Raw genomic sequence first — 26,721 nt, 5'->3', positions numbered from 1 at the left:
TTGGTTTCTTTTTTAATGTCAAAAGTTTTTGTTTTTTTTTCGATGTGATGAGATATTATTTAAAAAAAATAGTTTAGTCACAGTTTTAATTCAAAGTAACTCGTGGCTTCCTGTCAATTTAGAAGTGGTCGCATTTGTTTGAGATAACTAGAGTAAATAATAATATTTTACAATTTTCAATACCGTACATCATCACTTGATCTACTTAATTTACCCTTAGATTTAAAATCAATAAAAAGTTAATGTGTTCTAAGATCAGCATCATTGGCATGGAGTACAGAACTTGGTGAGTTCTTGCCCACTTTAAGCGCCTGCAAATCCATGGATACACCAGTAACGCACAGCTGTGTGCGACCGGAAAACACAACATGCTGCTTATGGGCAGTGCGCGTTCCAGTAGTATAGTTCGTTGGCATTGATATGTGTCATACTATAATTTCTAATTAGGAGTCCAGGAAATTCACTACATTTTAATGATTAAGTAAACTTTTTATTCAAAATTTTTGTCATATAAAAGTAATAAATACATATATTTTTTACAAAAGGATCTAACAAAACTGGCATTTTAAGATTACAAGATAATAATAAATAAAACTGTCTTAAATAAATTTAAAAGTAACTAGTTAACCATTACATTAATAAGTACTTATTTAAAAATATTGTTAAAATTCACTTGTTATTTTAATATAATATAAATTTATATCCAAAAAAACAACACATTACAAAAATTAAAATATAAATGCAAAATTGGACTTCCTTTGTGAAAGCAACAACACTTTATTAATGCAGTTTAGAGTCACTGTAGACATTCTATTTAATTTTAATCAAACATTTAAATATAGAGAGCAATTTGAAACTAACTGAACATTACAATTCAAGAGAATCAATGAAGTATTGTTGTTTTCATTACATCAAAGATAACATATTTGGCAAAACAAAATAAATAAATATTTTTTAACAATAAATTTGGAAATAATAATTTAAAACAAATAATGATTTATAAATCTAAAACTGGGATTAAAATTTAAATGCAGTTTTGCTGTGGTAAGAATAAAAAAATCAAATACTAATTTTATTTTATTTAAAAAATGATATGATGTTTGCCATAACTTTTGTACCTTGTTTCATGAATTCAATACCTAAATACAGTATACACAATGTCACATTAAAATACATAGTTTAATACGGAACTCTATTTTCTTTGTCACCAACAGCAATTCTCTTCTTGCTTTTTCCCGCTACTAAACCAGTTATTGCCTGAAACATATCAGTAAAAGTTAATCATTTGTGTTATAATTCACATGGCTAAAAAGCAGGTATGTAAATATTTAGTCAATATTTATACTGATTTAGTTCATTTGTAAGTATTAAGAAACAAAACTGAACCTTTCTCAATTCTTAACAGAAACAACCTGTGTGTGTTTCAATTTCAATTCATATTACAAGTGAATTAATTAAAACTTGTTCACATATTCAAAATTAACCACTACAAAATTTTGAATAAATTTGTTAACGCTTATCCTTTCCTGCCAGTTGATGTCAAAATCCTATGTCTGTTTAAGTGTGTGTAGATCTGTACGCACAACTTCATCATGTAGAGGGTGGAAAGTTTATAAATTAATAAAAAAATAACAAATATTCAAGTCTATTTAATGATTTAAATCATTTGACAATAATTACCATTCATAATATACACACTCAATCATATATTCACTGCAACATTGTTTGAACCTATATACAACTCTGTAATTTTTAACCACACTGCGAGTTCCTACATGCGATCATCAAAACCTGAACAAATATCAGTAGGCTTAAAAATAAATGTTATTTTTAAACAGTTATACCAACCAGAAAAATTACATGATGGATAATGTTGGAAATGCCTGTAATATTGTATTACTGTATTACAACTTGTTCAGTGCTGCTATATAGTAGACAACAGTATAACTAACTACGTAATCAAAGTTTGTGGTAAGACCAACGAACTATACTACTGGAACGCGCACTGCCCATAAGCCAGTGGTTAATTTCAGTGGGAACGCAAGGGAAACGGCGTTCCCTTACCTCCCAAGAGTGCCGGAACGCAAGGGAACGCTTTTAAAACTACGAGTACAAGTTTTTAGTTAAAAAAAATTGTAGGTAGGATCAATATTATGCTATGTTTTGTTTGCGAGTGACTCGTAAGCAGATAGTAAGCGCCCGTACAAGCAGTTGTGAGCTGTGCTGTGATGAGTCCTTGCACGGAATCAGGCAGGAGGAAGGTGACGGCGAGTCATCCTAGTTCGCGCATGCGCGGCTGCGCCTCTCAATAACAAAGCAATACCCACCCCACCCCCTTCCTTTCCCCCCCCTCCATTCCTTCACCGCGCCACCGCCCCAGTGATCACAAGTGTGTTTGACTAGTTGACTTGACCTTGGTGTGTTTCGCATTTAAGTTACAAGTTGCATCGCATCCCATCACGCTTAAGTTCGTTTTTGAGGTGCAGGTCGTTGATTGTGTTCGTGTTTATGCTTATTAGTGCTGGTGCAGCTAAATAGTTTTCCTAATTGACTATGACTACCAGAAAAATTTGTTGATTTCTTTAAACCTAACCCTAAGAAACAAAAAGGTTATGCGAATAATGAGAACTGCAGTTCGGAAGCATTGACTACAACTTCAATTGTTGATCAAGATAAAAAAGAAGACGCAATCGGGATCAATGAGGAATAATTGCGATTACCATTCCCCTTCGACTTCCTCGTCGGTCAAAATAGTTATCCAGGTTGGTGAGTTTGGGATCTGATGCAGACGAAGCTAAGGTTAGTAATGAAAATAATGATTTTTGTTAATAGGGTGAACAGCCAGTTTGTTGGTCTGAAGAACAAATGTTGAATTTAAAGCTAAAAAATCCATTGTTTAATTGTGAACAGAGAACTAGGTTGCAACGTTTTGCCGTAGTGTGAGTACTCTAGGTGCAGAGAAAACGAAGGGCCTAAAGATTAGCGAAGAGTGGGTTTTAGGAACTGTTACCGCTTATGGAAACAATAAAAAAAGACCCAGCAATCCTCTCTTAGGAAAAAGATATTTTTTACACCGTGGGTCCTCGAGCTCATTCTTTAGCTGAAAAAATACTCATTGAAGCTAAGAAAGATACAATGAAAAAAGCTGTTGCTTCTATGCATAAAGAGCAGCAGATTGTAACTGAGCGCATTTTCCACACGGCTTATAAGCAAGCTAAACTAAATAGGCCATTTTTTGAGTTTGAAACTGAAATTGATCTTCAAATAATGAATGGCTTAGATATGGGGCGAATCCTACATTCAAATGTTGCTTGCTCTCCAATATAATTCATCATATTTCTGATGAAATGAAATCAGACTTGATAAATGGCCTAATCAAGTCAGACTCTAAATTTTTTCCCTGCTTTTGGATGAAGCCACTTCAGTTTCAAACAAAAATGCTTTGGTGGTTTATATCAGAACTGTTCTACAGGGAATGCAAAACCCTATGACAGTGTTCTTAACACTTTTTGAGCTAAAATAGCACAACATCAGCTGGTATATTACAAGAACTTTTAAATCAGTTACAAGCATTAGGTCTAAGCTTTGAATTCATGAAAGACCATATGATTGCTCTAACCTTGTGATGGTGCTTCAGTGCTACTAGGCAAGAAATCTGGCCTTGCTATACAGCTTACTGAAACGTTCCCCCAACTTGTTCATTTGGCATTGTTTGAACCATCGTTTAGAGCCTTGCCGTGCACGATTCCATAGAAGAAGTAGCTGGAATCAATCATTTTAAGATATTCATGGATAAAATTAGAAACATGTTTAGTTGTTCACCGAAAAAACAGCAGGGAGTTGGCAGAAGTTGCTAAAGGACTAGAGGAGCAAATGTTGAAAATCGGCCGTGTTTTAGATACTCGTTGGGTAGCCTCCAGCTTAATGGCGGTGAAAGCAGTTTGGACAGATTTTAAAGCTTTGTACAATCATTTCATTGAAGTATCTGAAGACAAACAAAGGGACTCGAAGCAACGTTTCAACTTACAAAGGGCTTTGTAGTACATTATCTTCTACAACTTTTGTACACAACCTGGCATTGATGTTCGATGCTCTAGAAGAGTTATCGGATGTGTCCTTACAGCTTCAAAAATCAAGCCTCAACCTTATCCAAGCCCACAGTGATGTAACACTGTTAATCAAAGTGTTTGAAAACTGAGTTGAAAACATGGGTAGACGTTCAGTGGAAGCTAAAATTGCTATTGACGATTTGATGTTTCAAGATGTTAAACTTTGTGTAAGATCCAAGATACCCAGTATTCCAGAAAAACAGTTCTATCGGAGCCTCGCTAACAACTTGACTTCAAGGTTGCTATCATCATCTTCAAATGCGGCTGAACACTACACCAAAATCATGAATGACATCAAAGTGATCCACCCCATGTATTGGCCAAAAGACTTATCCATCACCTACGGAGAATGTGAGATCCAGCGAATCTGCGATAGATTTTAAGATTAGCAGCTCTCAGATATAATTAGAGACTTCAGACACTTCAAGCAGGGGACTGAAGCCTATGTTAAGTGGAGAGAAACCTACTATTCTAGAGCAACCCGCCGTCGTTTAAGAAACTGATTTCCATCATAAATAGTATTGCAGTGTCTAGTGCTGAATGTGAACGTGGGTTTCTCTGCAATGAATCTAATTATGTCTCCTCTTAGATCTTCACTCTACATTAGCACTGTTTGCGATTTATTGCGGATCAGGCTCCTAGGACCTCCTGTGGCTAGATACAATCCCGAGCGACACGTCAAAACCTGGCTGGCGAAGGGACACCATTCTGCACTTGACACCAAGTCAAAACAACGAGGGCAGAAAACTTACCATGAAGACAGCATTGCATTGTGGGAACTTTTTTCCTAAATCTGTTTTTTAAATATCTTTTAGAATTTCAGAACATTAAGTTTTCATTAAAATAACTAGCCTATCCTAACTTATAGTTGTGTGTTCTGAACTCAAGTTTCTGAGTTCTTTTTTGTACTTACAGTTAGTTTTGTGTATTGTTGTTTTGTTTCTTTTGTAGTTTTCACTTTAAAATATTAACAAACAACTAAAACTAAGTTTACCAATAGTCTTGGCATTGCCTTACAATATTATACTACAAATCCGTACATATTTGTTATAATAACTAATAAGCAAATAAAATAATCAACCTTAACTTTTTAAAACTACACTAAATTTTAAAAAAAATGAAACCGTGTTACTCCACTCTGTGTGTCATTTATTTTGTGTGTAAATTAAACGCTTTCCTTTTTCCTTTCCAAGAAGTTGGTTTATTTTGAATGTATTAATATTGTTTTGTACCCATAAGGTATGCAATTTTTTTGTAAAATATGCAAACTTGTAAAAAAGCTGTTATATTAACAAACATCCATTTACATATTAATATGTATTATTATTACTACTGTAATTGTGTATAAATAAAACTGTGAATAAAGCTCAATTTTGTTTTTATTTTACCATTCATTAAAAATTAAAAAATTAATATTGGCGAGCTTCATTGATTCAAACAAAATGGTCAATGAAATCAAACCAAATATTTCTGGGAAATTTAAAGTAGGCAACAAGGTGTTAATGGAGTAGAGTAGAGTAGAGAGTAAACTCAATAATTTAAATTCATGTTTTTTATTTTCTTACATCCTAATCAAGCACCTTAAAGAAAATAAACAGCATTAAAATATCACTTGGTATTTTATAAAAATGAATGTATTATTATGTCTGGGTGGCCTAAAAACAAAGTTTTACAGTTATAATTTTTCAAAAGTTTTCCTGGGTGAGGGCCCCCCTCCTTCCTGGGTGTATTCCATACCCACCGGTCTGAGGCTTCCCGCTTTAAGAGTTCCCACACCTAAAATTTTAGAAATTAAGCACTGCCATAAGCCACATGTTGTGTTTTCCGGTCGCACACAGCTGTGCGTTACTAGTGTATCTATGGACTTGTAGGCGCTTAAAGTGGGCAAGAACTCACCGAGTTGAGCGGCGATCAACGGGACGATACGGCATCACGCCTTTTCATGCCGAAACACAAATCATTGTTTTTATTTGCATTGTTGGCAACTCTTCCTGTTTATTCCGTCAAGACGTCTGATCTGAGCAACTCAACTAGTTTGTTTTCCTTTTATTTGTCAATATTAGTAATGTTTGTTATTTCGTGACATGGTGAAGAGTTGCTCTGCGTACAACTGCACGTCCAGTTGGACTAAAGACAGCCACATTTCTTGTCACAAGTAAGTTCTTACTATATCAACCATGTCATTATTTATTTTTTAACTTCCAAAATAGTAATTTTCACCAATATTAACTGGGTTATCCAAATAATTAAAAGTGCGGTACGACTGTTAATGAACACATTAATAAGCTATCGTTTTTTAATCATGAACAATAATTATATAGTTGAATAAAACATGCTTATCACTCAATTATTTTTTCCGCATTGATCCAAGATATCAATGTCAGTCATTATAGCACTTATGAATGTATAAACTTATAAGTCATTGCCAAAAACAGTATATACTGACCTACTCTACTTCATAATTATGGGAACTTTGTGATTTTCAGCTACCTGTATTTTATTATTTGTTTGTTTGTTTTGGCTTTCCATTGAATGATAACAATTTACTAAAAAAGTGGATTACTGCGACAAAGAGAAACAATTTTAAGCCAAAAAACATACTGTTTTATGCAGTAAACATTATAGAGAACATGATTACCATTTAATTTTGCATAACACACTAAGAAAATGTCACAAAAGTGAAGCAGTTCCAACCATGTTTTATTTTCCATCTCATATACAACAGCCACTGGAGAAACGAAGGAGGATTATTGTCAGAAAGAAGGCATCCATTGAGCTACCTAATGCTGATAAGTGTGATTTGGATTTGTCTTTGAATGATAAAATTGAGAGTGCCATGTATATCATGGAAAATTATGATAGTTCTAGTTTTAAGGATGAAATTTTATACTATATTTGTGACGTCATTGTAAGACGTATTGAAAAATTTATTAAGTGTAACGATTGTAGTTCTATACTCCATGCCAATGATTCTGATTTTACAACACATTAACTTTTTATTGATTTTAAATCTAAGGGTAAATTAATTACATCAAGTAATGATGTATTGAAAATTAATTGTAAAAGATTGTTATTTGCTCAAGTTATCTCAAACAAATGCAACCACTTCTGAATTGACATTGAGAGTTTGTAACCAGTTTACTGGTAGTGTTTTCAAGGGCATTTAACTTATGACGAATTCACTGGAAGCCACGGGTTATTTTTAATTAAAACTGTAATTAAACTATTTTTTAAAAATAATATCTCATTACATCGCAAAACAAAAATCTTTTGACATTACAAAAACATCCAACTTAGGAATAAGGCAAAATTTGTAAAAATAATTTTATTTTCCTAACACGTAGATTAAGTATGTCATGTTTGTAAATTTTATGTAGTTTACATTGAAATAAAATACTGTCAATAAAAATGTTGTTTTTTCACTTGGGAAATATTTTAATCTTACAGGCATCTTCGATTCCAACTTTATAAGTAAAACACCAAGTCAAAATCTCAGTTATTTTGATATTGTACAAAAATCTGTCTTTTAAACCAAAAATAAAAATCTACGGTAAAAATCAGTTATTAACATTTGTAATAATAAATAAATAGTGGTATCTAATAGTATTATTAAGTCTAGAAGCGTTTTAAAGTGGTGTTAGATCATTACTATAATGCCTGCCATATGGGCGGAGCGAGTTCTTGCCCATTTCCAGCGCCTGCAGTTTCGGAACGCAACCCATGATTTCGGCTCGATTTCTCCGGCCCAGAGCGCGTTCCATTATTATAGTTCGTTGGATAAGACTTATCTCATTACCATATGACTGGTGTTGCTACCGGTTTTTTAATCTTGTTATAATATGTCAATGTATTATATTCTATACATCAGACATTTAGAAGCATATTCTATTTACTGATTTCAAGCTCAATTTAAAAACCTTTTATGTTGATTTTCTCTTTCTACATGTAAAGAGAAAGATAAAAATAATAATTACTAGCAGTTGCCCACGGCTTTGCACACAAATTTCCTGTTTAAAAACAGTACACTATATTCACGTATTCCTTTTCTATCACATTCTAAACACTTTTGAGATAATTGATAGTCGTTCCTTCGTGAGCCTCTTGGGCATATTATGAAGGTGTGTACAATATTTCCTGCCTCTATCTTTTGGGGTTTTTTGCTAGGTGTTAATAAGTTATTCAGTATAATTAATTTATATGGATGAATCTCGATAAACTAATCAGGTTATAAAGAATAAAATTCGGTCTGTTAAAATAAATTTTCTTTCTTAAGATATTTCCAGTATTATTGTGGAGTTTGCCTTGTGCTCCGATCAACAAGAAAATGAATCAAAGAAAACCAATTTCGACCATAAAGCGTCTACTTTCGGCTCTTTTCATTTACCTTCAATCTAACCAAATTCGATTACCTTATGTGCAAACATTCATGGCTTTGTACTATGAGGTGGTTTTCATAACAGCGTCTAATAGTATTTTCATTGCAGTAGATAGTTCATTGATCATTGGTGCAATCTAAATTTAAAATTAGGTAATAACTTATCTGCATTACACTACTGATCAAGCACTTTACATTAATAATTTTCTAAATTTTAAATGTAAACAAATGTTTCTGCCTCTTTGATGAACTTCAGCTGAAAGTATTACCAGCTGTTAAGTATCAGTTCACTTTGTATTATGTGTCATTGCGCAATCTGCCGGATAAAAGGTAAAACATACCAAAATCAACAACAATTTAAACTGGACCGAATTGTAAATCTAAAGCATTCTCGAATCCACCTGAAGACACACACAACAAATTTCATTTAAATCAGTCCAGCTGTTTAGGAGTTCAGTGACATACACACGCAAGAAATATATATATATATATCCTGAAGATGACTTAAGCCGAAATATAGAAACTGTTTAATTTGAACAATTGAAGATTAATATATATATATATATATATATATATATATATATATATATATATATATATATATATATAAGAATTATAACCAAGTTAGCCTTGTTATTTACAAAAATATAAAAAGCCTCTTACACTGGTTATGCCCTTGACACGGTTGGATATCGGAGACTTGCGTTGAAGCTTCACCTCATTCAGAGCTCTGGGATTGAAACTTGTCTTCATCACTTTACCAGCCTTTTTCTCATGCGGACTGCTCATCTGTAATTAACATGTACTTATTAAAGAATGAAATTAGTATTACTACACGTACAAGGTATGGCTATTAAATAACGGGACTGACGCTGCAGTGGAACGAGTGCGCATGCGCCAACCAACAATGACCAACAGCTGTGTAGTTTGAGACTTCCTCTTCAGAATGCAGTTAGTCTTGTTTCTGTAAACAACATCGTTGTGTCATAACCTTCATTTATGTAAGTGTTGTTATTTTTATTTTGTTTTGCTGGAAAAATGGTTAGCGTAATAATAGAGCAACGAATTGTTATTAAATTTCACGTTAAACTTGGAAAAACCGCTACCGAAACCTATAATTTACTAAAAGAAGTGTATGTCAGTGAATGTTTATCGCGGACTCGTGTTTTTGAATGGTTTAAGCGTTTTCAAGATGGTCGACAAGACGTGGAAGATGATTCGTGGCCAGGTCGTCCTTCAACATCAAAAACGGAAGACAATGTTGAAAAAGTTGCTAATTTGATTCGGTCTGACCGACGATTAAGCATTCATGCAGTTGCTGAATCTGTAGGCATTGATAAAGAATGTGTACAGCAAATTTTACATGACAATTTGAACATGCGAAAAGTGTGTGCAAAAATGGCACAAAAAATTCTTACGATTGATCAACAAGCAGCTCGTAAAAATGTTTGTACTGACACTTTGAATGCCATTGAAAATGACCCAAATTTATTGGAAAGAATAATAACATGTGATGAATTGTGGTTTTTTACTTATAATCCGGAAACGAAGCGCCAATCCATGCATTGGAAGACCTTAACTTCACCGAGAGCCAATAAAGCAAGAATGAGCAAGTCAAAATTTAAAGCAATGATGATTGTTTTTTTTCGACATTCGTGGGATTGTGTACCTTCACTGGGTTCCTGAAGGTCAAATAATTAATCAACATTACTATCTTGAGGTACTTAATAAACTACGTGAAAGAATAAGAAAAAAACGACCCGAAATGTAGAAGGACAAATCATGGATTTTGCACCAAGACAATGCGCCAGCTCATTCCGCGTTATCTGTCAAGCGGTTCCTGACCAAGTACAGCATCCCAGTGTTAGAACATCCACCTTACTCGCCAGACCTAGCACCATGAGACTTTTATATTTTCTAAGGTGAAATCTGCATTGAAAGGTACGAGATTTGAATCCGTAGAAGCTGTTCAAGAAAAAGCGGCAAGACTCCTGAAAGAGTTGACAGAAAATGACTTTCAGCGTTGTTTCCAACAATGGAAAATTCGCATGGAGCGTTGCAGGGATAGAGAAGGGGTGTATATTGAAGGTGATAATAAGTAATTATGTTTAAAATGAAAATAAATTTTTTTACAATATCAGTCCCGTTATTTAATAGCCATACCTTGTATACACAATATTTTTAATTAAAATACCTACAACAGTCAATGACATAAATACAACGGAGGTTTATTTTAAATAATGAATGAAATTAATACATTTAGTGTGGAATAGTGCACTTGCTGAGTAACAGACATAAGTGGACAGCTAGGAAGTATATGTGAGTCAGCATTTCAGCTGCCAACCTCAGCAGGGTGTTTAGTGTTATATCAAGGTAAATTTATTTGTGTTAACTATGAGGTCCATTCAAAATGTATTCAGATTGGCCTTATTAATAAAAGAAGGTTTCAAAGTAGTTCCCTTCTGATACCACACACGAACTCCGGCCCAGTTTGTGCTGTTCAAAGCAAGTTACTTTTCAGAATCTCTAAAAGTTGTTGTATCTCCGTTACATCTTGAAATTGTTCATATTTGTTTATTTCGGACCTATGTTTGTCATCATTAGTGACAGTAAAAAAAAAGTTTCATACTTTTCACAGCAGTTCTTTTTGCTGAGATGAAAGCGATTACAGGACAAATTGCAGAACTATATTTCAAACCTAAATCATCTGTAAAAATTAAGTAAACTGAATCAACATTGATTCCTAAATTCTGACTGATTTCTTCTAAAGCTAATGAGTTATTTGCCATCATTAATTCTTGTTCTTGTTGAGTTGTTTTCAATGTTTACTTCAATTCGTTGTGGTTCTTCCACACCGCTCGTCACTTCTATGACATTTGAAACGTAAAACAACTCGAACTTGGTTACGACTAATACAGTCATCACTAAAAGCAAACTTTTCATCAATCTTTATATCTCAAAGCCTTTGAAAAAACTGGATACAATCAAGATGACATTTTACAACATATCAAAATGTAAAGAAGACCTTGATATGGGTGGAAACAAACAGATAGTATGAGGGAACTAATGAACACAGTTTGCCAAACCTTGTAAATCGGATAGTGTAACAAACCTCAACTCTGCAAAGTTTCATTGTCCTGCAATGGTTATCAGCAGAGATTTAACAATTCAGATACTTTTGAATGAATATAATATATTTATAAATTGTTTTGTACATTAACTAAACTGTTATTTATGAGGATAAATGAATAAAACATTCTATCAATATATTCATCAATTAAAATATTAATTTTAAAGTTAATTGGACTACAATTGATACTTCTTTAAGCCAAAGTGATATCAACTATAACAATGGAATATAACTAATTAAGATATATTGAATCAGAAAAAAATTGTTCCTCTCTTTACTCAGAGACATGGTGAAGCAAGCAGTTTTGAAATTATACAACATTTAAACTGTTTATCAATATTAAACACTTATAACAATGAAACATTTATTACACTACATAGAAAAGTTTGAAATTATTTTAAATACTCTTTCTCAAAATATTGAAATCCAAAAATATCTATGTGTTGCTTGGTGTAATGTGGTTAAATATTTTTGAATTGTCCACAATAATAACAAAAGAACAGTGATAGGTTTTTTAAAACCAAATTCTCACACCGAATTCATGAGAAGGGAGGCTCGTCATCATGCATGCAGTTGGTGAAGAAGGATTTGTCCCAAATGCTTTTTTAATTTGGAAAGTTGGCCAGCATCTTCTGAATATGTGAACAGCATATATTATATTCAGTGAGTAGTCCTAATTCAGTGCTCATAGTTGATAACACAAAATAAAACAACAGTGAAGTTGATAAAGCACCAACAACAAGCGAACTTTGTTTGTTCTGCTTCACTCCAAATTTCTATCATGTAAAACTACGGGATTTACATTCTTCAGGAGTTTTGCTGTTCTGAAAATAAAACCGTGGTACCTCTTTCAAAATGTTAAAAGTAATTCTCAGCTATAGAAAATTGCTGCTCTCATATTTTTTCCAGAAATAAAGAATGTATACTTCCTGGTATAAAATTGCAATAATTAACCTTGCCACAGATAATAACCATCTTATTTTATTTATGAATTTGACTTATTCATACTCAGTAAAAATACAGAATCAAATAAAATATTACCAACCTGAGAAGAATTGTTGGATATAATGCGATGAAGGCTAGAAGCCGATTTGGGTTTCGCTGGAAATTTCAACTGTGAAGCTTTGTGAGCTTTCTTCTGAATATCCTGTCTGGGAGTTGGAATGCCAGATGCTGAGTTCGACCTCTGCCTAGTTTCAGCTTCAGGCGTGCGAATCTTGTGCCTTCACGTCAAATTAAAACTCAATCAGTAATTCACAACAACAATTAATAGTTTAGTGTAATAAAGTCTTTATATTATTACCTTACATAGAACAGACATTTCACCAAAGTTCTGAAAATGAATCATGTTTTCTGCAAAATCAGATTCTTGGCTGTTGACTGACGATCAAAATATCTGTCGCATTGAAATAACACACAACAATCTGGATTTAGTACCACACCCGTCAACTTACAAGCAATCCTTCTAATCCAGAAGAAAGTATTAAGAATCCTCCCTAAAAGGTCTGGGACAACTGCCATGAAGGATTCAAGGATCTCCGGATTATGACAGTTGTAGCCCTATACATCCAGGAAGTGGTTGTGTTTGCTGAAAGGAATGAACAAACTCGGGGAGCATACTATAACACTCATCATGATGATGACAATTATATCCTGCCTGCAAACAATCTCTCACTATATGTGAAGAAGCCGTCATACATGGGACGCAAGCTGTATAACTTACTGACATTAGAGATTAAAGGTTGGGACACACATAACCGCACCGTGCCCGACACGTGAGTCGGCCGAGTGTCGGTGCGGGCTCGGCTCGGTTACCGTGAGGCCACACATGTCAGTATTCAGTCCGAGCGCAAACAATCTCACTGTTTGTACTAGAGCGTGTTTCTTTTGAATTCGAAGTGACAGATACTTAAAAAATATTCGGAAGATTAAGTATTGCTTGAGATAATTGTGTTAATTTCATTGTTGTTATTTTTATTAATCGCTGTGGTGAATGAAACATTGCAATGCTGCAGTAAAGCTTTGTATAATCAGCTAGTATGGAAAATTTGTAAATATCATTATCTTGGTTATATTTTTTATCCCTATAATTCTTGTTCATTGTGTTTCATTGCAGTGAATTTCGGTCAAATACACTATAAACAGTACATTTGGTGTTTTTTGTATTAAACCCAAGAGCTATAGAGTGATGCCAGAGAGTTTGCCATATTGCAAGCCCCTTTATAATAATTTGTAAAACATAGTAAATATTTGTAAAATATATACTGGAGAACATACAAAAAAACAGATTTTTTACAAATGTTTTTCTTTTTATAGCTCCGAGGACAAACAATTTATTGCCAGAATTAGTCAAAAATAGTAGAAACATAAATATTTTCTAAAATATTAGAGTATGGTTGATCGGTCAAAATGATATTGAGTATATGTTTAAGATAATAAATTAGTGTATGGTTAGTCTTGTCTGCTAAGTTATAATAATATTTAAATAGACACGTTAGAGCATTATAAAATAATTATTTATAATATAATATAAAATGTTTACATGTGTAAAGCCTAATATTTGAATTGTAAATAATGCCTAAATCCTTTTTTATTTAATACAGCACAATAGTTATACTAAAATTTAAACTTTGAAACGTAATAGTACATTATTTACTACATAAGCTACAATAACTCATTTTTATCATTTCATTCTTGCTCGATTCCGCTATTTTTATTTTTTATACTTTTTGTATATAGTATCCCAACAACACAGGCACAGCCTCTTATGGGGTACCTAGATTTCCCCTATTTTGTAAATATATTGGCCTAATTATTAGTTTAAAAAAAAGAAAGTAAAATCTAAAAGGATGTAACCTACTTTTTATATTTTATTACTCTAAGTACATAAATTAGAAATAAAGTACAGTAAGTAGAAAACATTTTTTTGTATTTGTTATTTACTGCTATTGTCATAGTATTATTTATTATTAAGCACTGGCAATAATATTTATTTTTAATATTCAGTTTGTTATTATGGGGAAATAAATTATTAATTATTATTATTTATTTTTAACATGGGTTTTTCTTGCTTGAAAATCTTATTGTAAATAAAATATTTTTATATTTAGTTTACTGAAGTAAAAGAAAAAAAAAAATAAAAAAATGTCACATAAACATTCTAAATACGACCCTTACAAAATATCGGAATAAATTTATCAAGTAACTTGAATATATGAAAGAAAAATAGATTTTTGCGCAAATAATTACATGCTTGTTATTTTTTAACCCTTTGAGCCCCAGCCGCCGGTATATCGTCGGTAAATTTCACTGTCTAAAAAACCCTAGGGCCGACGATATTCCGGCGGTAAAAATAGTGCGAGAAACCCCAGCCGACGATATGTCGTCGGCATGATATAAGTTATTATAAATGACTCTTTAAGTGTTTAATTTTAGCGACACCAGTGGTTTTAGAACTTATAATTTTTATTTTCATACATATACAATATGATTTCATGGTCAAATGTTACTAAATAATATTTACACTACTCCTAAAGAAAGAGTAAAAAGATCAAGCTGTTACTAAGAACAACATCTGCATCTGCTGTGACATTGTTTACGTTTAGTAGACTGTGTTGATGTTTATTACGTTTGTGTGAGTAACAGTTATATTATTTTTTCGGTACTTTCAGTACGAAATATTGTTTTATTTTGTAAATAATGGGTGACTCAAATCGGTTACTTTGGGATTATACCGACCACACCAGTATGAAGAACACAAAAATATAAATTTATAGAAACAAACATGATGGAACGAAAAAACAACTCTGTAATTACAAACTTACAAGCATTTCCAGGTATTGTGATCGGTATTGTTGTCACTGTTATCTTATCTTTCTCGAGAAATCCCCGATTACGGCAGGCCGCACGGCATCACATCATTTGCAAGGTACATATTTTGCCTTTCCATTAAAATTCAATTTATTTTCTGATCAGCCCCTCTAGAATTTGATATTTTACTGATAGGTACTGATAGATTTTTTCTTTCGTTGACATCAGCGCGGGTGCTGCCCAAAGCCCGCGCTGATGACTGGAGGCACTCGCATTTTTGGGTGGCGGAATGTGAATCAAGAATAAAAACAAGTTTTGAGTGTTTTTTTAATAAAGAGTTTAGTTTTTAGTTTGGTAATGTTTTGTTTTTGTTGAATTTTTGTGTTTGGAGAAATGTAGAGGTAAAACACGGAAGTACAGCAAAGCGACGCGACTTCTGCAATCACGTTATCTACTAGGCCGCTCGACTTTGACCTCTGTCTGAGGATGGGGAGGGGTTTGCGATGAGATAATTCCTGTTTTATATTGACGAAATTATTTGTTTTAACGCTAATCTAGTAATCAGTAGAAGCGAAATGTCAAATAACGATTTATATCTGGGGTGTGGTCGGTATAATCCCAAAGCACCCTCAAACCTAGCAGATTCAAGTGACATTGACAGACAATTGAATATTGACTTTTCAGATGACGATTCAGTATTATCTGATATTTTTTGACGATGATAGTGATCTTGATCCGACGTATGATCCTAAATATGATAGTGATAATGGCAGAAATGTGCTATTTAGTGCTAAAGACTTAACACCTGAGATACCATCTACATCAGCTCAGAATAATGTTACACAACCTAGGCTCTAGTCCGTCACAGGTTTTGTGTCATTAAAAAAAATATTTTACAAAATATTTATTATTGAACTAATCTGTCTGAAAATTTTTGTCCATGTTTGCAATAACATGACAAATTAAATAAAATTATTTCCCACAGGTTAATTGTTCCTTGTTTTATTTCTAAAAAAATGTTAAATGTAACTTTTTTCTTTTTTTTTAGTTTGCACATATGCGTTATTTCACATATATAAAAGTACACAAACATTTTTTAGCCCTTATTGAATTTTTTATTTGTAAAGTACCTTATTTCAAACATTTTAATGTATTATTTAGGTCATTAGCTAGTATATTAGTGATGGTATGATTTTTCAAATGAAATCGTACAAAATCACTGAAAAGGCCTTGGGGTTTTTAGACAGTTACTTGCAAAACTAGACTTGGTAAAAAATTTGCACAAACTATATTTTTAGGTCCGGGGCTCAAAGGGTTAATTAATGAAAAATGTTTATAGATTTTTCAGTAATTCGAATTTAGTTGTTTAAAATCACTTAATGTACAACATGGTTTTTAAATTTGTTGTAATAAGAAAATATGCACAATAAGAAAATATGACTAGTTTACTCTAAGGTAAGAAAATGTAATACTTTTATCAATAAATATGATTTTGTACGCGAACACAGGATGTAGCGTTAGTAGGCTATACTAAATAATTCACTAAAATAGAACGTGTAGACTACTTAAATAGTTTTTAAAAAGAAGAACACAACAGTAAACAACATATGATACCGCTCGTAGAGACCGCACCGTGCCCGTCAAAATTCAAACTAAACATATCGGTGACGGTGCGGGCACGGTGCGGCCACGACGGTCTGGTGTCGGTGCGGACATGTGTGGACTTGCTGGTTGAAAAACTGCGCTGCAATTCTTTCACACCGTATGACGGCCAGCACACGGCCGACTGACGTGTCGGGCACGGTGCGGTTATGTGTGTCCCAACCTTAAGACACAGAAAGGAAAGAAACTGAAGACTGCGCTGAACAGATGGCTGGTGACCAGACTGTTCTGCATGCTAGAATTTTTATACTGGAATGAACAATAACACATAAACATGACAATCTATACATTGTACCTTACGTAGACACCCGTTAATAATAGTAATTAGTGAAATAGTTCTGGTGGAACAGTCCCACAAAGGACAGGACAACAAACCTCCAGCAAAGGATGGGAAAGGGACATAAATAGTAAAAAAAAATCAAAATTTTCTTTTGACTAATTTAAAAATTACTCACTTTAAATAAAAATGTAAGATCAGAATTGAATTTTAAATAACCCTAACCAAACCCTAATAATTGAAATCTATGCTAAAAATCACACGCTTCAACTAGAAGCATCTAGTTACATAGTTGAGGTAAATAGTTACAAAATGGTTGTGTTTGCTATATCTTCTAATCAATTTAAATGTTTTCACAATTTAAGTTACATAACATAATGGATTATCATACTCATTAGCGGTGCCCAGAGAGTGCCGTTTGTTGGGAGGGATGATGGCAGACGTAGACATCAAATTAGGCGATCCAATGATCACCGATTTATTTGGAGTGGAGGAAGCCACAGGCCGTATCTCTGACTGGTTTCCATCCTTCAAACAATAAACAGAGGTAAAAATGTTTTATTTATAAATGGTGGGTTTTATTTCTTGAGTACTACTGAACTACTTATGTTAATGTATTATGTCCCCAAAGGCTACAAATACCTATCCTATAAACATAAAAGCATTTTTTTTAATTAAATACGTAGCATCAACATCTATGCATTAAGAATTAATCCTCTAACAGCACTGTTTAAGATTCATAGCTAAATGTTGCCTCTCCTGTGCTGAACGTGTTTACATATAACTCAGTTGAGAGTCAATTCTGTTCAAACATTTTTATTGGTTATATCTACAGACATTGTATTAATTAATGCAAAAAATAATTTCAATGAAATATCAAGTAACTTGATAATAACATTTTATTAAATTAATTGATAATAACAATAATAAAACGTAACACCCACCTTGGTAGGAGTTTTTCAATAACGATTCCGAATTTTTCCTTTTCACTGGTGGTGAAGGTGGATTCTTTGTTTTACCTGGAATGAAATAACAATTACATCCATTTTTCACATGAAAACCCCTAATAGTAATTGAGCCATTCAACAGATTTCTAATATTTTTTTTATTTGTTCTTCAGAAAGATCTTTCATTAAGAAATTCAGATCTTAGAGAATAGACAATGTTTACTTGTCCTTATTCAAAACACTGGACTAGACTCCCTAGGTAAGAAGGATACATAACTTGGTATTTGGTATGACTAAGAGGACGCGGACTAATGAATTTAAACTCTGGGAAAGCAGAAGAATCAGTGGAATGCATGTGGCTACATCCTGTCTATTTGTGCAATAAGGAAATGATGTCCATTGGCTCAAAGAAAACATAGATCAGGAACTACCAAATTTTAAACTGAGATTACTAACAGAAGCCTGAGATTTGATGGGTAAAAAAGTACGAGAACATACAATACATTCAGATACCTTAAATTGATAAATTTGTGGAAATAAAACAAATCAGAAGTGATGCAATAGGGTAGGGACTATTTTATACAAACATCATGTGACTCATCCTTATCAGCCAATACTGCAAAGGCTTGTGCAACCGTGAACAGAGATGTAGTCAGTACGAAGATGCATTATAATATAACTTGTCTACTTTTAGGACTTATAGCTCAGAAATAATGCATGATCAATAACAAATTTTTGAACTATTCAAAACAAAATTCAATTTAAGTGTAGAAGTGACATAGAAAGTAACTGTAATGACAGAATTTAGGCCAAACATTCTATTTTACAAAATTTTATTTCAATCACAACTAATGCTCGAACATATTATACATGATTTTACTCTTAAAAGGAACACAGAACATTCTTTTACTCTTTACAAAAACTTTACTTTATAATTTTACAATGCTTCAAACAATATAAAAAACTCTATTCAAAAATTACCACGATACCTTAGTTATATTTTACACACACAATTTTAAGTGTGTAAAGAAACAAATTAATTAAAAATGTATATTGGGAATCATAAAATTCTGATTTTAGAAATAGCGTTCACATAACTGTTTTATAAATATAATATAAAAATTAGTAAATTTATTTCATGTTTGCATGTTTTAATATTAAAAAGTTAATTTGATGTTATTTTATAATGTAAATAAGTTTTATACAAGTTTTAATTCAAGTAATAAATTAATTCCAAAATAAACACTTCTATTAAAGTAAGTAAATAAAGAGGTGCGATAAATAAAATGATGTCCACGGCAGCAGTTTTAGCCACTAAGTAATACAATAAAAATAAAGAAATCTCAAACCAAAGGAACTTTTAATAAATCCAGATACTAAAAGAAGTTTCATTTTCCTTTTTGTTAACAATTTAACTGAAATTGGATAATATTTACTTGTTCTAAAGGTACATAATCTTAACGTATGTGTGCTACTTCTATCGTTAACTACCCGATTATACATTATACAGTCATAATAAAAGTGACAAAAAATCATAAGAAATGTTTGAATTACAAAAGTATTATTTTATATACATAAATTTACATGTTTATTTTGGTATTAATTTTTATATTACAATTTTACCTTTAAAATATTAGAGTTTTAGACTGAACTAAGACGTTAATTCTAAAGTATCAAACAAGACAATGTTATTACCTTCATCTAAGATGGAATCTTTTGTCATACACTGGACAGGCATTGTTGCTTTCATAGGAACACGTTTTGATTCTTTGTTAGTTTTCTCTACCTTAATGGATTTCTCTTCCAGTTTCACTTTAGGGACAGGAACTGTAAACATATCAACATTTAAATATGCCAGCATTTTAGATAACAAGATTACAGAAATTACACAGATTCATTGTTATTTTCACAGATCTGCAAACCAATATTATAGTCAGCTGCAAGGGAGGGTAGATTATGTTTTCTAGTTTTGAATACAAAAATTGTAACTAAATCTCTCTATATCACATACAATTTGTACTACATAATATATGACAAATGTATAGCTGTGGGATGTAAATGACATGGGGAGACTCAAAGCTATCATCAAGGTTTGACCAACTTCTTTAATTTGGAATAATATTTATTGAAAGCAAAGTGTTTGGAAAATCTGGATTAAAAATTCTACAAATGATTAAACGGATTAGATTTTAAAAGCAGCTTACTGTTTTCAGTATCAAGTTAACGCATTGCCGATTTTACTTAGAGCAGTTACTGTGCTCTTCAACCTTGTTTAATGACAAAATTGCAGGCTCTTACTAAAAATGCTTTTCTGAACTTATTTTTTGAATAAAACCCTTCTAAAACACTTTAAAAATAAGTTCAGAAAAGCGTTTTAGTAAAAGCCTGCATTTTGTCACTAAACAAGGTTGAAGAGCACAGTAACTGTTCCAAGTAAAAATCGGCAATGCGTTTATTACATTAAAAACCTGTTATACCCAGTCTAATGTGGTACAGAGTAGAACAGCAGAAACTATATATACCAGCTAATAGTGTGTGTTAACATAAACGTAAAAAAATATTCTATCTGTCCTATATATTTTATGTATTTATAACCTAATTTGAACTAGCATGTTTATATTTCTACTACATTTTCCTGATTCCTTTTATTATCTTTGTATAGTTCTTGAACTGCAGTCATAAATTCGTAGTTTCACATTTAATTAATCTAAAAACATGTTATGCAAGAAAAATGTGAAGATAACATGGGTTTAACATAATTTTAAGGATCTTTTTCAATTAGCAAAAATATATAATATACATTGTAAAACAGAATACAAATGTAGAACATATACTGAAACAAATGTTAGTTAATTCTTACGATAAGCTTAATTTATAAGCATTTAGTATGATCCTTGGTTATAAATCAACTATTAGTTATTGAATGTAAAGTTGATGCTGCTTGGAAATCTACATATGCCATCTTGTGACAGATTACAAATCTGTACATATATCACCTTGTATGGCCTAGTGATCTGTGGGGATGTGTGGATACATCATTTTTTAAGAACATCAGTTATTGATTTTTAACTTACAAAAAAGATGAGTACCGGTATGCAATTTTATATATCAAATATTTGTTACGAGTTATTACAAACAAGAGTATTATTTATTAGATGAACAAATTAATTGTACTTTCCAATCGATTCACATAAATTACCATAAAATAAGACAAATATTTAGTTTTAAGATTTTTCACATGATATGGTTAACTTCATTGAGTTCAAGTACAGATATATTACCTGAAGGTAAAATACTGGTGGGTATAGCTGGCATTTTAATTGGTATAGGAACCGGGAGATTCTTTTTGACATCTGTTTCCTCCTGTAAGCAACAGAAAAACACTATAAAATGCAAGTGTGGATACTAGATCTCAGACTAAATTATTAATGTTGGGATAGCTTAATTTTGCCCAAAGAATTTTTGGAAATTCCAAGGCAAAAACATGCAATCTATTATAAAAAATCTATAATTTACTGTTTTATACTGCCCTGTTTATGCGGCCAATGAAACGTACAAAAGTTCACTGAAAAGAATTTTCATGTTAATATTATTTAAAAACATAAAGATAAAGAAATATTGATTTTACATTAATAAAATCAATGACACAAGAAAAAATTACAATGGCACTTTACATTTCTCAAAATTTTGTTCTCAGTGTAAACAAAAATTTTTAACCGATAATTCGAAAAAAATTAACTTATTTTCTGCTTTTATGTATATGGTGTGATATTTCTCTGGAAAAGAAGAACTAGGTATAGTGTTGGTGCACCCTAAGCTGAAGTTGATGTCTTTTCAATTATCTTTGTGTTTGAAAATACGTATGTAAACACATTTAAATTAATGATAGAAAATTTTATCATTTTTTGAAATCAATATAATGAAACAAATTTTATCATGAATTGCAATTAATATAATTGAAAACTGATGGGATATGATTACCAACTACACATGATATATTGCCATCCAATTGTCTCCTAAACTTGACTAGAACTGTTTCCTTATATTTTCACCAACAACCAGCTGTAAACTTACAATAATTGTAAGTATTTTGCAATTATTGCAAAATAACAAAATATAAATTTGTTATAGTGTGATACATGTATATCTTGTAAAAATAATCAGTGATGCTACAAAAGATACTTAATGCAACATTGTATCATAAGATTTGTTTTATTAATATAAAAAAGAAAAGTTAAACAGGATGGCTACTTGAAATCTTTTTCAATTTCCTGGTCAAAAATATCTGATTCTCTACAATCTATTTTCAAACTAAATATAAACAACTTTAATAGTGTTTTTAACAATTTACACCGAATGCAATAGTAATGGTTTCTCATCACCAGCTGTATTTGCAGGAAATGCCATGAAGCTGTGGTGGCCTAGCAAATTTTTTGCTAACAGTAATGCGAGAAATTTACACTTAACAAAAAATAGATTATTATTAATTGATGCTTATTAATTATATACGAGGCGTGTTCTCTATATAAGTAAGTACTGTTTTATTCTACTGCCGCCACAGCACTGCAATCGGCGCATGCGTTACAAGTTGTTCTTGTTCACTGGATATCAACTCACGCCATTTTAGTTGACGTTGTGTTTTCAGTTTTCTCTGAACGTTTAAAACAATTAGTGGTCCCGCCGATTGTGAGATTCGTTCTGTAATAAAATTTTTTAACACAAGGAAAACCGGCTGAAATTTATCGTCAACTTAAATTTAGAGATATTTACAGAGAAGACGTGATGAGTGAAGGAGTGATGAGAAAGTAGGTTAGAATGTTAAATGGTGGGTCGAACAAATCTGTATGATGATGAGAATCGGAATAGTCGGCCTTCTCTCGCACCGATGATCTGGTAAGGGCAGTTAACGAAAAAATCCAAGAGAACAGACATTCTACTATGACAACGCTATCTAACGATTTCCAACAAATTTTGACGCACTCTTTTGTATGAAATTGTTACAGACAGTTTAGGATATCGCAAGCTGTGTTCCCGATGGGTTTCAAAAAATGCTCACCGACGTGCACAAAACCAAGAGACTCAGAAGTGTTTTGACTTTTCTCACACAGTACAGTGATGATGGTGAGGATTTTTTAAACAAAATTGTGACATGTGATGAATCTTGAGTCCGTCATATCACACCAGAATCAAAACAGCAGTCAATGGAATGGTGACAACACACGCAATCCCCAAAGATACAAAGATTCAAGACGACAATGTCTACACACAAAAAATCATGTGCACTGTCTTTTGGGATCGAAAAGGTGTTTCGTTGATTGATTTTCTCTCAAGAATGCGGCAAGGGTATTGCGAAATCTTTAAGAAAACTAAGGTGGGCAAAGTTCAAAACAAATGGAGAGGAATGCTTAGTAAAGGAATTGTGTTGCTCCATGACAATGCTCAGCCCCATACCGCTTGTGACACTCAAAGATTGGTTTGACAATTTTCATTGGGAACAGCTCGATCACCCGCCCTACAGCCCAGACTTGGCACTGTCTGACTACCACTTGTTCCTGCCAACGCTTTGAAGTAAAAACTGCCGCGGAGTCTTGGCTACATTTGTTGCGCGGGAACCTTCTATGAAGAGGGCATAGAACCCGCTATGACAAGTGTTTGTACATCGGTGGGAAACTATGTCATAAAATAGTTTAAGGTTTGGGCTTTCATTGTGCTGAAAAAATTGTTTTACTTGTCTTTTTTTTTAAACGGTACTTACTTTCTGAACACACCTCGTAATTACATTTTTAAAACAAGACAACTCCCATAATTGTACGACCAAAAATAAGGTGTAAAAATTGTTCAAATTTAAACATTGTGCTTATGGGATAAAACAAACAACATAGGTTACAGTTTGTGTTAACATAGTACTCCACATGGAAAACAATTATTTTACATCATATTTTAACACTTTGTACCCTGAGGTCCGAGTATAGGTTGGACCGCGTCGGCAGGGCCTGCTACCGGCGCCCGAGTATCACTCGGGTCGTGTTATTTAATTGTATTATTTAGCTCAGTCATCTTATTTTTGGATTCAAACATTTTTTATTATGTTCATTGGTTGTTTAAAAGTTCGTATTTGTTGGTTTTGAGATCCCTGGGTCACGTTTTAGTGATGAAATACGTATAATTTTTCGTCGTACTACAAACGAGTCTAGACAGCTCATCGTAGGCGCCGCGGCTGATCGTCGGTACTGTCAGTTTGCTTTGTAGTGTTTCACGTTGTGTGTTGTTGTGAGTCTTAGTGATGTCTTACTAAGTTTTCTACAAATCTTGCCAATAAATACTGAATCAAATGTTATTATAATGTATTCTAAATGTGAATTTAACTGTTTGTAAATAATTAGAAATTTAGTTTCTTACTGAATGAAGTAAAGGCAAATGCAAACAATGTGAGGTTATCCGTGTGTTTTGTTTTGTATTTACACTCGCTTTGTTCTTTCTTCTCGACTTTCCGTTGATTTTATTTTATATTCTTTACTTATTATTTTTCTGGGTGATTGAAATCAAAAGTTTTGCAATTCGTAACTGCAAGTATGCTCACAAAAAAACAGGAAGCAACTAGAAAAGCTGAAGGAAGGAAACATCCTGGCGGTGCCCAGACTGTACAGTGCCACTTTGTGTACCATTGTGTTTTAAAAAATTACCACACTAAGGCGAAATTACCTGAACTAACAAGCTATGTAGCTAAAATACTTTTTGTATTTTTTACATAACATTCAATATTATGTAATAATTTTATTTCGAAAATAAACCTTATTTTTGTATACATTTAAAAAAAAGTATGTATCTCTATCTTTAAAAAGATATATAGTATGAGTTTATAACATAATTACTGTAATAACACAGAATTTTTAAAAGCATCATAAAACCCCCAGGGAGCCACGCCGAAACATGTATTAAGGGCCTAGGGTACAAAGTGTTAATGTAGGTTTTAAATTTTAAAATTGTTTAAAAAAAGAAACTTTTTAAATAAAACTAACCAAATACTATTTTTGTATAAAAATAAAATAATTTTAGCTAAAATAATATAGAGTACTACATTTTTAAGAAAAATATGAGTTTTTCTAAGATTTCTAATAAAAAAATATTACAACTCATCTTTAATCGGCTAGCACTTAAAATCTTAATGGGTTAATTCGTTTATGACATGTCTGTAGTTGTTACCGGTGAAGACTGAGAGCTGTTGAGCCCGAAGTCTAGACTTGAAACGCTGACAATGCATCTGAGTCAGGTCGAGTATTTGTTTTAGTCACAGAGTTAGTGAGACTAACACGGATATTGAGGGCAGGATCTTTGGCGTAGTTCTCCTCCTCTTCATCCTCACTGCTCTCTGCGTAGGTCCAAACGAGGCTGGCATGTCAGCAGATCATCATCACTATCAGATTCTATCAAGCAATAGCAACCGTCTAAATACATTATGCTAATAGAGAACCACTTTGAAATTTTACATTATAAAATCATAAATGTAGATAAAGGAAAAAAGCTATTGTACAATAAGCATCCAATAGAAATTTTTAGTGATACAGTACAGAATTTGAAAAGTATTCTATTCTATTAAATTTGAGACAGAAATATTAAAAACACGTGTTTCAAGAAAAGAATTTATAAAAAATGTTCATTAAAAAGAAAAGGGATGATAGAAAGATACAATAGTATAAATATATTAAAAACATTTTTACATAAAAACTTATACTAAAAACTGTTCAGATTTACACTGATGCATTTTATATAGACAAATTTTACAAATTATCTAAGAAAAGATTTTTTTAAATTTTTTAAACAACAATATTTTACTAAATTATATATTTTGAAAACATAAATTTTTAAAGCAAATATTTATTTTTCTACATTGAAAATGTATTTGATGATATGCCCGTTTAAAACTAACTAATTTATTTTTATAAATTAAAAACATACCTTTAATTTATATGCAAAAATGGGGGCACAAATGTTAATTTTGCTGCATAAAAATAATTTTTTTTTAAACATGAAATAAAAAATGTTTGATGATTTTTAACAAAATTCAGTCTACACACATTGTTTTAGTATAACTAAAATTTAACCACTCTTATTTACATGCCCCTATATAAAACTATACCACCATTCTAAAATAGTTTGATATTTATCATTCATAAATAATACTTAAAATATGCCACAAAATTAGTATCTGGAGTGAAAAAGAATTTTTTAATATCTTTACACAATCTGGAGATACACAGAATGTTAGTAGAGAGCAAGCAAAGGGCCATTCCACATTAGGCACATGAACACACACTAAAAATTTTATGTTCTCTTTGCAGTTTATTTACATATTTTTAAACTTTCTTCTGTTCTGCAGGTTTATTTACATATTTACAATAAAAACACTTCAC

At 32.2% G+C, this 26,721-nt stretch overlaps 1 protein-coding gene across 1 annotated transcript; it reads right to left on the bottom strand.

The window, feature by feature from the left end:
• Positions 1-468: 468 nt before the first annotated feature.
• Positions 469-18,316, bottom strand: LOC124371766. Its single transcript, XM_046830109.1, has 5 exons — positions 18,308-18,316; positions 17,755-17,891; positions 12,660-12,837; positions 9,148-9,273; positions 469-1,257 (listed from the first exon to the last, which is right to left on the bottom strand). Exons 2-5 carry the CDS (start codon positions 17,811-17,813, stop codon positions 1,180-1,182), a joined length of 441 nt encoding a protein of 146 aa, XP_046686065.1. The 5' UTR covers positions 17,814-17,891; positions 18,308-18,316; the 3' UTR covers positions 469-1,179.
• Positions 18,317-26,721: the final 8,405 nt, after the last annotated feature.

This window comes from Homalodisca vitripennis, unplaced genomic scaffold (assembly GCF_021130785.1).
Source record: "Homalodisca vitripennis isolate AUS2020 unplaced genomic scaffold, UT_GWSS_2.1 ScUCBcl_1959;HRSCAF=6231, whole genome shotgun sequence".
Classification (NCBI taxonomy): domain Eukaryota; kingdom Metazoa; phylum Arthropoda; class Insecta; order Hemiptera; family Cicadellidae; genus Homalodisca; species Homalodisca vitripennis.
The sequence above is the reverse complement of the archived record's forward strand: the minus strand, read 5'-3'. Positions and strand labels throughout refer to the sequence as shown.